The sequence below is a fragment of the Cervus canadensis genome, chromosome 19 (assembly GCF_019320065.1).
Source record: "Cervus canadensis isolate Bull #8, Minnesota chromosome 19, ASM1932006v1, whole genome shotgun sequence".
Classification (NCBI taxonomy): domain Eukaryota; kingdom Metazoa; phylum Chordata; class Mammalia; order Artiodactyla; family Cervidae; genus Cervus; species Cervus canadensis.
In genome coordinates, this window is record NC_057404.1 from 28,556,724 (window position 1) to 28,570,459 (window position 13,736).

General features: G+C 38.2%; 1 protein-coding gene across 13 annotated transcripts in view; it reads right to left on the minus strand.

Annotated features, from left to right (window-relative positions):
- The window catches only part of FAM13A (family with sequence similarity 13 member A), a 316,062-nt gene that overhangs the window by 83,129 nt on the left and 219,197 nt on the right, over positions 1-13,736 (minus strand). For 11 of the 13 annotated variants that reach the window (XM_043438910.1, XM_043438898.1, XM_043438900.1 and 8 more), the window contains one exon: positions 4,435-4,476. The exons of the other annotated variants lie outside the window; for them this stretch is intronic. In XM_043438910.1, the coding sequence (XP_043294845.1) occupies positions 4,435-4,476 (42 nt within the window). The remainder of the gene's footprint in view (positions 1-4,434; positions 4,477-13,736) is intronic. 13 annotated transcript variants of the gene reach the window in all.

The window sequence follows — 13,736 nt, forward strand, 5'->3', positions numbered from 1 at the left end:
CTCTACTCCTAGTGGAAATAACCAGATAAATCAAAACCTGGGCTTGTGGATGCTGAAGACTTCGATAAATAGAACTACCAACAGATCCTAATCAGATTTAACTGGACATTACCAAAAGAATTCAAACAACAGACTGCATGTGGCCCAGAGAACACCTACTCCAAGTTGCTTTCACACTAATCTGAGCAGTTGAGGTAAGAGCTCCTTTTCTGGGATTCCAGCCTAGATTAGGAAAGAAGTCAGGGTATGGGCGTCTTTGCCAAGCATGTTCTGTACCTTTAGTGTACAGGTCTGTGTTTATTTTGTAGCAATCTCACTAAGGGTTTGGCATAGACTGTCCCTTTCTTTCACCTCCTTAATCACTTCAACAGGGCAGGTAATCTCTAATAAGCACCTGGGGAACAATGACACCTACTGTTTGAGCTACTGTAGCTCCAATTAAAAAAAAAAAAATCACTGCAGATGGTGACTGCAGCCATGAAATTAAAACACTCTTGCTCCTTGAAAGGAAAGCTATGACAAACTTAGACAGCATATTGAAAAGCAGAGACATCATTTTGCCAACAAAGGTCCATATAGTAAAAACTATGGTTTTTCTGGTAGTCACGTACAGATTTGAAAGTTGGACCATAACGAAGGCTCAGTGTTGAAGAATTGACGCTTTCAAACTGTGATGCTAGAGAAGAGTCTTGAGAGTCCCTTGGACTGCAAGGAGATGAAACCAGTCAATCCTAAAGGAAATAAATCCTGAATACTCATTGGAAGGACTGATGCTGAAGCTCCAATACTTTGGCCACATGATGCAAAGTGTTGACTCATTGGAAAAGACACTGATGCTGGGAAAGATTGAAGGCAAAAGGAAAAGGGGGCCGCAGAGGATGAGATGGTTATATAGCATCAATTCAATGGACATGAATTTGAGCAAACTTGAGGGGACACTGGAGGACAGGGGAGCCTGGCGTGCTGTAGTCCATGGGGTCGCAGAGAGTCAGACAGGACTCAGCAAGTGAATAACAACAAGCTGCAATAAACTTGCCACATGGGACAGTGACAGGTGTAGATTTGTAGCTATTTCTTTCTTTTGCAAAAAGAAAAGTCACTAAGTTGTTTTTGATCACTAGTTTTTTGATCAATAGTTTTGGTCACTAAGTCGTGTTTGATCCTTTTTTTTTGCAACCCCATGGACTGTAGCCTACCAGGCTCCTCTGTGGGTTGCCATTTCTTTCTCCAGGGGTTCATCTCAACCCAGGGTCAAAAATAGCTTTTTGACCAAAAGCTGTTTCTTTCTTTTGCAAAAAAACAAAACTACTTCTTTCTTTTGCACAAAAGGACAAATGGTTCTATGGTGAGTTAGGTTAGGCTGGAGAATGTCCAGTAGACATTGGAAGATGGAAATGTCAATGGAAAAAAGACAATGGAAATGTCCAGTAGATTAACAAGTGGTTTAGCCATGATTGTTAGAACAGCAATTGCAGAAACTGCAGTTCTACAAGGTGAAAGGTACAGCAAGGTAACGAATGAAATGGCTTCTCTCATTCCCTGTATTCCACCACCTTCCCCCAGCCACAGGGAAGTCCTGGAACCTCCACTAGTGCACGACAGCCTCTCAATCTGCTCTTCATTTCTACTCTAGATGCTCTCTTGTTGTAGATAATGCATCTTGTGTCCACTGCAATGGCTGGATGCCAATCTAATCTCTTGTACCTGAGTTCCTTTATGGATCATCTATTCTCCTTCCTCTGAAATGGGAGGCCTGCTTTGCCCTTATCTTCCCTCTGTTCTGACCTGGTCTACCTGAAGACTGCCCACTCCCAAACTTGCAGCCACTGAGATTTGCTGTTCTACTTCCTGTTAGACCCTTCAGAACAAACCACCAAATGGAATATCCTACCATTAAATACCCATCCCCACTACCGGGCTGCTTGCGGTTGAACCAACTTTTGGTGAACACACATCTTAGATGTATCTCATCTCTTGATTTGGCCTTTTCTTCCTCTGAAAAAGCTGGCCAATCAATACTGTTGATATACAATATTTAGTATTCAATACCCCTACCCAGGGAAGACACCATTTTGCAACTACCAATCATGTTTTACTTTTTAAAGGCACAGAAAAAATTATTTTGGATTTAAAAGAGCCAATTTTGTTTTTCACATTTTGTTTTTCAACATGTTAACAAATCTTTACAAAATTCATTAGTCATACAATAATGCCCCATTCCTAACACTGCAGCAAAGGAACTGTAATAAAGTGGGAGAGAAAGGAATGGAAGACAGGACGCTAGAAAAATTTATTTAAATATATTTAAAACATTTAAGCATTCATTTGCTCTTACTTGAGGTGGTACAAAAAAAAGTGCACTGATTTATAAACTAAATTATCAGTGGACATGTTAATGGTTCTAGTTCAAAAATCTAGAAGAACCTAATCATAGTTAACAGTCATGTGTCCTTTTCTTTCTACTTGAATTCTGCATGCTAGAATAACCCAGGAAAAGTCAACCTCAAACCAGCCATGAAAATAATTTGGAAAAAAAGATTCATGTTTTATCAACAGATTCTTCCTGCTTCATGTCAAGAAAGAAGGCAAAAAACAATCTAAATTAGCTTGGACCAATCTAATCCTTACATAATTTCTAAGATTACCATGTAATGTTTTTCAGCAAAGGAAGCTACATTTGAAAATTTTAATTTTGGGCCAAATAATGGCTAGTTTTGCATTTATGAAGTATCTCCACTTAGTTTAAATTCCTCTCACGTGAAAAGAATGCCTGTTGGTAACTTTTTCTTTTTCTACAACTTTACCTCTAGTGTAAATGTGGGTAGTATGCATGTCCCCCTCCCACTTCCATCATATTTTAGTTTTTATTACTCTTAATAATGAAAGGCCAAATAGGGTCTATCATGAGTTCAATAAATATGTTAACTTTCTTTACATTCTTTGCTTTCATTTTGGCAGTATAGAATTTCTTTTTCAAGACTACAGCATTACTCTAGGTAATTATAAAACTTACACTATAAAACACAATAATATATATCTGAGGACTTATGATTTTTATAAGCCCATTTTCCCCACCTGCTTTTTAAAAGAGTGGTAAAAAATAAAATTCAATACTGTGCAAAACACAGACTGATGCAACCCAGAGTAATAAAAATAAGACAAATCAGAGAATAGTTCTCATTAGTCATCAGGATCTGGTGCTACAGTCTTCTGTACTGTGTAGAACTTAATTTCCATTAATATACGATAATCATTTGCTTGATATTACTATGTGTATTTACATAATGAACACTAGCATCCCTGTGTACCCAGAAACATCCTCATGGGTTTATAGTAATTGCACAGTCAAGATAGCTTATAAACCAGAATGTGCTGACTTGGTTGGCAGGAAACCAGAATGAATCAAATGGACCACCATGTCGTCTCAAACTGATACCTCAAATGTTCCCTCTCTTGCCACGAAGTGATTATGCAACATGCTTCAAGTCTCTAAAGGGCAGAACACTACTGTAAACCAGTTACTTGGCCAAGCCTGATGTCTTATGACACATTTCAGAACTATGATGGTTGAATTAAAATCTAAATCTAACTCTAAGACTATTGCAACAAATCAGATTCAAAAACAAACAAAATATGGATGTCACATCCTCACACTTTTTAAAAAGTAGAATTCAAAATTGAGGAAAAGTTAAGGAAAACTTCAGCAATTTAAAGTTGAATTTATACATTCATATTTTTTTTCAAATATATTTTCTAAGCCTTTGAGGTAGGTAGGTAGTGAGGAAAGAAATGCAAAAGTAAGAAAAACCTGGCTCTAGGTCATTACCTAAATGAGGTGGTTCACTGATAATCACATCAATGCAAAAACTTTTTAGTTTGGAGGGAAGTGATCTCATCTAACATCTACTTTGATGTAAACTTACCTGTTTCAAGAGTTTTCATTCTGACTTCCTAAACTTTAGAAAATAATCCTGAACTCCATGAACTTGCTGAATATTAGTTTCATACTTTACTACCATATATAAAATGATCTGACATCACCTAAGACTACTTCAGCAAGTGAGCCTTAGGCTCAAAGCCCTCCCTACTTGCATATACGTGTAGAATGGAGTTTTTAAAATTTAAAACCTAAAATTTAGGTTACAGCCTGATCACTAGGCAGACTTCAAAATTAAAATGACTACTTTGACATCTTTGAATTTAAAACCAAATATCTTATTTTAGTCTTTTCAACTATATTAAAACTTTTTTAAGATTTCTTAAACAAAAGAGAGAAAAATATAGCATGAACATTATGGTAAGGGATTCTAATAAGCTTAGTCTGGCTACAGGACAGAATATTCTCTATTGAGAAGAATTAATGTAGACAAAACTAAAGAATTCTTAACCCTCCCCCAATTCCCTGGAACAGACCAATAAAAATCAAATAAATACCTCAAATAGAAAGGTGACATAGGTCTTTCATCTTCCTGCGAACTAAAAGGAAAATGAAATTTGAATTAATTTCTGTTAACATCATAACATCTAAATTTTACTAAAACTCTATTCCCCTTATCAAAAATTTTGTTTTGACACATTTAATCTCACCATGGAGTAGAGTTAGCAGAGTACACTCTACCTTGGACCCAGCCAAGACCAATAACTTTTTCAAGGGAGATCATCCAGAGAGGTTTCTTTCAAGATTAGCCCAAGGCGAAAGTAATTCACATCACACTTTCAAGAGGAAGCGTTTAACTACTTATTCTAGAAGCCCAAGCTCATATATTACACATAAACTCTTAAAATGATTACATACTCAATTATCTCAATAAAGTTAATTACAGCTCATTAACATGATGATGAAAATAAGAGACAGTCAACAAAATATTCCTAAGTGTATGATGCTCTAGCAATGCCCAGGCACCAGTACACATCTCTTGCTCTTTGCCTTCTGCAGCTACACCCAAGGTATTAATGAAGGTAAGTAACATGGAAGGACACAAATGAAACTACTATAAAAACACTTTAAGTTCCTCAAACAACACAGAAACAACATGAAGCTTAATTAAAAGTATTTAATTAAAAATATAAAATGTATACTACAGTGAAATATTTTTTCTTTCTTTTACCTGCTTTTCTCTTTTGATAAATGACCTCAAAACAAAAAATGAGTTTCTCCCCTTCAGGTCTACTAGAGTGGTCTTTGAACTTTTTTGATTATGCACTTGTGCAAAATTTGCTTTTAAGTAGCCATTCCCCTGAATATATGACTAGGTATCTATGTTAAATATGTTCAACATTAAATAGACAAAAGTATAAATGTATTAGATAAAGTTAATCTAATACAATTAATCTTCTTGTACCCTTGTGGTACACGACAAGCATCACTGATGAAAAGATAAAAGTTTTCTTCATAATATTACCTTGGCAATCACCAAAAATCTTATTATAAGTTGTAGTATAACAGAGACACACACACACACAAATCTTATTACAAGTTACAGTGACACACACACACACACACACACACACACACACACACACACACACACACACACACACACACACACACACACACACACACACACACACACACACACACACACCCATCAACCCTGCCCTAGAAGTAGAAAAGGTCTGGCTGTAAGACGACACATAAAAATATGACATTATTTTTCACTCTCTCATGATTTTGATTTCCAATGTCAATATCACTCAGCAATCTTGGTGTTTGTCTTGTCAAAGATTTTACTGTTTGTAATTGACTGTGCCAGTTCTTCTCAAGTGAAAGGTAATGGACAGATCAGCTTTACTCTTGACTCTAATATTGATGGGCTGAGGCTTGATGAGTTACAGACACTAGCACCTGGGAAACTTCCAGGTGTCTCGGGAAGAAACCCCTGGAGCCATGCTTCGCAGGAGTGATTACTTTAAGCCAGACCGACACAAGGGGCTTACACATTTGACATCAAAATATTCCTTGAAAACACTTAACAAATTATAAACATGTTAGAATTGGGTTTGTTTCCTAACCAAGGGTATGGTGTCAAAAATAATAAGTATAACTGATACTATGCAAAAGGCTGCAAAAACCGATAATGATTTTATTGTAATAGGAACATGTGAGCAGTGTACTAAACACATTTTTGCCCAGAACAGATCCTTAACTCTAACATGTAACCAATATTAAAGAAAATTAACAAATTAACAAAGTTTCTTTAGTAAACATTCAATTAGCAATATGGTTGGCTTTCTTAAAATTCAGAAGTGCCTTGGGAGATAATTTAATGGTGCAGAGTTCCGAACACAGCTGTTCATGTGCTTTGGCTAATATTTTGTGTGCATGCATGAAAATGTCCTTGTAGCCAACAGAGGCAATCAAATTTTTTCCTTTACATCTTCTCTCCTTCACACTTCTATTCATCAGTGAGGCACTATCTTGTGCTTAACATTAATTATCTCATGTAAATCCTCACAAAAACTTCCCTGGTACTTACCTGCCCCTCTCTTGAGAACAGCAGGCTCAGAGCAGGCACATAACTTATTCAGATCACACAGCTAGTGATGTGCAAACAACAAACATATTTTTTATTGTTCTCTGCCTTGCCTTCAATTTTAACTTATCAAAATATGATGGGATGAATGTCCTCATTCTGGCACAACATCTTGTGCACTTTATAATCTCTGTGCCATGCTTCTGATTATCGCAACTCTATACCAACCTTAGTCAAAGTCCACTCATAATGCTTTATGCCTGATAGCACGTACAAGGTGATTAATTTATTAAAATGTATTGGTACTATGTCAAGAATGCCTCTTGACAGAAACATGAGTTTTTAAATCATGAGCAAATATATTTTTAATTATTTTTTGGAGTATAATTGCTTTACAATGTTGTATTAGTTCCTGCTGTACAGAAAAGTGAATCATTTGTATGTATACATATATCCCCTCTTTGTATTTCCTTCCCGTTTAGGTCACCCCAGTCCTTCCGTCGGGGCTCAGCTGGTAAAAAGTGTCTGCCTGCAATGCAGGAGACCCAAGTTTGATCCCTGGGCTGGGAAGATCTGGAGAAAGAAATGGCAATTTACTCCAGAATTCTTGCTTAGAAAATTCAACGGACAAAGGAGCCTCGCACGCTACGGTCTATGGGTTCACAAGACTGACAGACTAAACCTACCTAGGTCAGCACCGAGCATTGAGTGCAGTTCCCTATTCTATACATTAGGTTCTCATTAGTTATTTTATATATAATAGTGTATATATATCAATACCAATCTCCTAATTCATCCCCCCTTTCCCTCCCCACTCCCATCCATATGTCCGCTTCCTACATCCATGTCTCTACCTATTTTTGCACAAGTTTGTCAATAAAAGACAAAATCAGAAATTCTTAATTTGGATATGTCCTTAAATTTTGAGCAGTGTTAAATGTTTCAAAAAAGAAAATGTAAGCACTGTTATTTAAATGAAATGAACCAGACTCAGTATTAACTCACTATTAGATTTGCTTAGTCAGTAGCAGTCAATGGGACAGCAATCTATGCACAGTACCCAAGAATAAAAATAAAATTTGAAAAGAAAATGAGGAAAATAATTAATTTTGATAGTTAATTAGCCTATTTCTATTTTCCCTTTCATAAAAGTAATGTAATCTTGACTACACTATAAATTCTGAAACAACTAAAGCATTGATTTCAGATAAAGTCTATTAATTCTAAAAATCAATTTTATGCACAGATTTTAAAAGCAAGTTCAAGGAAAAATGGCCAAGGACAATTCTTCCAAATAGGACAGAGAAAATAAACTTTTCCACAAAATTTACACATTGGAATGTAAAACACTTGAAAAGATCACCATTTCTACCTCTGTGCAACAGGAATATTGGACTATTATTATATGCCCTCAAGCACCTATTTATAGAGTTATTTATGCCTGTTCCTAGCTTTACATCAATCTCAGGCATGTCCAGTGATGTTGAGTTGTAATTTTTTGCCTAAATTTTGAATTGAGAATTAATTCAGACCTACTTTCAACTTTTAAAAATAAGCACATGTACTGTGAATGAAAAGGGGAGTGTGTGTCATGAAATGAAGCCAATGACAAACTGTAACAATTTGGAATTCATTCAATTTCTTCCTTGGTTACTAGTAAAAACACCATATTTTAATTATTTCTTGTTTGCTGACTCTGAATAATAGCCAAGTTTAAGCAGCCAATTGCTTTGCTTTTTTTTAAAAAATTCAAATACATTGAGAAATTTGAGCAATCATCTCATGTTCATCAGGCCATTGAGTGCTTAATGTCCTTAGACATGTGGTGTTATATTCTCTCACAACAGCTGCCTGTGGGAAGAACATTTATCAAGTAGACCCAAGTAACAGTCCAAATCTAAGAAGCTACAGCTGAGAAGAGCAATAACAAAGATAGAAGGGTTAGTGGGGGCCTATCTAACTTACCTTTTTTACAGTTAATTTTTAGTTTACCTTGGAGTATAGTTGACTTACAATGTTGTGTAGGTTTCAGGGGTACAGTAAAGTGATTCATTTACACATATACATATATCCTTTCTTTTTCAGATTCTTTCCCATAAAGATCATTACAAAATATTGAGTAGAGTTTCCTGTGCTATACTAACTTACCTTTTGATGTGACTCAACATTGGTAAATGCACCTAAATGGATGACACCTAGACTTAACGATCTCTTCCTGAGCTGCACTCATTTCTAAACTGAAGCCACAGAGTGCAAAGCCTATCGATTTAATTACACAGCAAGCTAACTGAAACTGCGAAAAACGTGGCGCTTTCTATGCCTAAGAAAAACCAAGTACTGTTGGGAGAATTCCCAGACTGAGGTATTCAGAATGGACCCTCAATTACTGGATCAAATCACCATTCCATTCAATTCCGTTTTGAACTGTCACGATAAATGTTCCAATTAGTCCAACTTACTAATTGGTTAATGTGGCTGGCTACCCCCCAAATTAACATAATCTGCATATTTAGCTACACACTTTAACTACATTTTCAAGTGATTTGAGCTAGACAAAACAGTTTGTAAGTGTTCCTTGGGTATTGAAATGTACAGCAAAATAGGTAAGGATTAGTTCCACTCACTGAAAAACCAGAAAAAAAAAATCTACTGGGGCTTAAAAAACACAAACAGCCAAAGGAGGAGAAAAAGGGAGGGACTAGTGAAAGGACAAAATTAAAAGTATTAAGTAAACATTTTCTCTGGAATTCAGGTTTTCCCCTCATGTTGCAACAAATGTGCTAAATGGAAGAATTTTCTTAGATGAAATTTCTTCAAGGATAATGAAGTGAGTGAGAATTAGCATATTTTCTTTCCTTCCTTCTGCAAAAAATAAAGTGCCATACTTGAGCCTTTTTGATTTATCCACAGTCTCAGGCATTAACATTTATAACCCCCCCATTTATAGCATTTATAACCCTCCATTTGGGGTGTGATGTAGCAGCTGGTGTTCTGCTACTCAGATTTTTGGTTCAGCTCCATTCAGGAACACAGTAGAAAACATCCTCCCTGTTACTTTTGGAAAACAAACGTTATGAGTTTTCAGATCAACTTCTGGCCAACTGTTTGCCCCTGTAAGTTCAGGGGTACATTTTTGTAGCTATATGTATGCTTCTTTATTATAAACCCAAGCAACTTCGCTTACAGTTTTATTATTTGTATGCTGTAACCAAGAAAGCAACACTTAGCTGCCAGGAGAAATAAAAACAAACCACTTAAATTCAAGAGCAAATAGGTTTTCCTGACCAATGGGTAAATGCAAAGAGCTGAAATTGTTAATGTTCACAAGACTAGAAATTTTAGCTAACATGAAGAGTAGTATTATGCTTTGGAAGCAAAACAAACAAAAGGCTTCCAAAAATTTGCAACTCTCCCCCCAGTAAGATAGGGAAATAATTCTTTTCTTGATTGCTTAGTACAAATTTGAAATATATTTTTTGGGGATGAATAGTATCTCCGCAAAAATAGTATCCCCTAATCCCAAGAAACTCAGGATATGATCATGTTTGAAAATAGTCTTTACAGAGGTGATCAAGTTAAAGCTACTGCAATGGGTTCTAACTCATACAACCAGCACCCTTTCAGAGCAGGCAGGGGTGGATACACACACAGGAAGCACACCATGTGAAGACTGGAATTGTGCTGCCACCAACCAAAAACTCTTGGAAGTAAGGAGAGAGGCCAGGGACAACTCATTTCCCAGGGTCTTTTGAGGGAGCCCAGCCCTGCCAACACGTTAATTTGGGATTTCTGGCCTCTAGAAGTGAGACAATAAATTTCTGTTATTCTCAGCTACCCCGTTTGTTTTTTCACAGCTGTGCTAGGAAACTAACAATTCTACTAAAATATTTCCCCGCCCCCCTACCAAATCCAGAATTAAGAATCTGCCTAACAAAAGTGTCTCTATCTTACACATAGGTTGTACTCTGGAATTTCATTTGTAGGAATGCTAAAACTAGAATCGGTTTCCCACATTGACATGGGGATTTGACTTCCAGGCCTGTAGTAACCTCTCATTCAAATAAATTATTCTCAATAAGCACTCCAGAGTCAGTGTTTTGAAAAACTTTGGCCACGATCTAGTTAGAAACACATTTTACATTGTGACAGTACAGAGACACATAAAAGGGACACACGTTTCATAGCATTATTCTTACTTGGGATATTTTCTATTCTGTCATATTTCACTTACATAAAATTATATAAAACACTGGTCACAATCTGCTAAACTGGTTTTATGACCACCAAAAGGTCATGACCTACAGTTGAAAAATGCTATGCTAAAAACACATCGGCCTGGCTTGAGGCATAATTAATACACAATGAATGCTGCTGAATTAAGATCTACATTCTTGTAGGACAGACAGCAAACACTCTTTTTTCTGCCCCACTGTCAGAATCAGCTCTGGGCCAAAAAAGTACAGATTTTGTTGAGCCTGGATCACAGAGAAAATCAGAGAGAAAGCAGGTCCAGATATATCTAGCAATATGGATGTGAGAAAGTTGTTCTAGGTGAGTGTGGGGGAGCTGATAAAGGATTTCCAGGTCTCTTCAATATTCTTTTCCTGTTTATACCACAGATGGTGTCAAGAAGGAGACTCAGGGACCCATGGTCTTTTTGATTTCGCCTTCCTTACTGACCTGGGCTTCCCAGGTTGCGCTAGTGGTAAAGAATCTACCTGCCAATGCAGAAGACGCAAGAGATGTGAGTTCAATTCCTTGGTTGGAAAGATCCCCTGGGGTAGGAAATGGCTACCCACTCCAGTATTCTTGCCTAGAAAATTCCATGGGCAGAGGAACCTGGTGGTCTACAGTCCATGGGGTCGCAAAGAGTCAGACACAATTGAGGGCTTCTAGAGATTACTAATGCTGTGGCATTCTTTATCGCCTATATTCTGTCTCTTTGATTCAAAGAACTAGTATACTTGGAAGGAACTAGGGAGCATCTTACTCTATTTCAGCCCCTCTACCCAGCGAGTTCTATCCCTGGATGCCCTTCTAATGAACGTTGTTCAATCTCTAGGGAACTGGAGGGGACTGGTGAGGGTGTGTGCCTGTCAGCAACAGGATGTAAAGCTTTTAAGCAGGGAGGGGTGGGGCTGCTTTACCTTCTGTCTCTTTCGCATCTTTTCCTACAGTGAGAAAGTCAAAAGGAAACTATTACTACCTGCATTACTACCTGCGCATTGGCTGACACAGCCGAGTCTCACACCGCACTTTACAGGGGATCCTGGCTGGAGATGTGTTCAGAAGTCACCAGACAGAGTCCTCATTCCTGTTATAATATTTCAGTTGCATTAACAGCCAACTGCTCTCCTTAGAAAAAGAATCCCTCACCTCCACTCACGGTCGGTCACCAAACTGCACTGATTCTATCTCAAAAAGAGACAGATCTCTTGAATCTGACCTTTCCTTTCCATTTCCACTGCCTTACTCATTTTCCCCTGCCACCCAGACCAGTTTCTCCTTAATACTGCCATCAGATTTATCTTCCTAACCTGAAAGCCTCTCCTGTTTCCTCTTTGTCTTTGGGGTGAAATCCAGATGTCCGAACCTGGCACGCAAGGGCAGCGAGCTTCCATCAACCTCGCACTGCACTTTCGTAACCCTGTCTGTACGTGTTGTTCCCTCTGTCTTGAATGCTTCCGGCACTTCTCTCTCTGCCTGGTAAATACTTCATCTCTCAGCTCAAATGTCATCTAATCTGGGAGGCCATCTCCATCATCCTGGAGAGGAGAGCGACTTCTCCATGCAGGTTCCCAGACACTCTGTCCACAGCCATAAACCAGAGCCCAGCACATGATGCCAAAATTCCAGAATTTGGAAGCTGGCCTCACCTCCTGGACTGATCTTTATCCACCCCCGCCCCACCCGCATCCCAGCACCTAGCAAGGTACCCAGAACATTCCGGGTGTTCTGTCAGTGGCTGAGGAATAAAATCAGCATCACTCAGACCATGCTGAGTGCTGACACGACCATGTGATTATGCATTTTGAAAACATACACCGTTTATAATTTGTAAAATTAAGTTTCCCAACTGGATGCATTCTCAGAGAGCTATATGTTGATTATTTTAAGCTTGCTCCCTGCTATTCCAAACTTAATTGAACTGCAACTGTGCCATGGGCTTTCTCCCACCCTTATTTAGAGAATTTATTTTCTCCCACTGCACAGTTAGAGGTGGGAGTGCTGCCATTGGGCCAGTAATGTAAACACTGTACCTTCTGTAGGGTGCTGTGAACCCAGAAAAGGATATGTTCGGGCAAGGCAATGTTTGAATACGGGCTTGCCACATACTCTATGTGTTTGTTCTGGCTTGAGAGCAGGAAAAGAAAATTTTTTCACTTCATTGCAAACCCAAAGCTTTGTGTGGAGCTTAAAGAAAGTTTTGGTTTAGTCACAAAACTGTTTTCAAGCCAGCTGCAAGCTTTCATTTGTCTCTGAGATTCTTGTTCAGCAAAGTGCTGTTTATCATTATTATAGATAGAGCAAGATCACCTTCGGGAGGCAGCAATTTAGAATGTAATATACAGTAAGTTTCTTTTTTGAGTGGGTTGATATTAATGGATAAGAGAATATTTTTAGAACATTAGCAAATACATTGAAATATTTCCTAATCTTTGGCTCTGAAACAAAAGCAAAAGAATAGGTGATACCTGCAAAAGGGAATAGTAAACTTTTTTTTTTTTTTCAAACTAACTTCTTTCAATTATTACCCTGGTAGTTCAGACGGTAAAGAATCTGCCTGCAGTACAGGAGACCTGGGTTCAATCCCTGGGTTGGGAAGATCCCTTGGAGAAGGGAATGGCTACCCACTCTAGTATTATTGCCTGGAGAATCCCAAGGACAGAGGAGCCTGGCAGGCTACAGGCCATGGGGTTGCAAAGAGTCAGACACAGCTCAGCAACTAACACTTTCACTTTACAACCATTCTTAATGGTTTGCTATAACAAGGTGCCACAGATTGGGTGGCTTCAACAACAGAAACACTGACTTCTCACATTTCCAGAGATTGGAAGTCTGAGATTAGGGTGCCAGCATGGTCAGGTTCTGCTGAGAGCGCTCTCTGGCTTGCAGACTGCCATGTTCTTACTGCACCTCCACCTGGATGGGGTTGGTGGATGGGGAGATTGTGCTCTGGTACCTTTATCTCCTCGTAAGGGCACCAATCCTATCATGGGAGTCCCACCTCCATGAGCTCATGCAAACCTAATTATTCCCAAA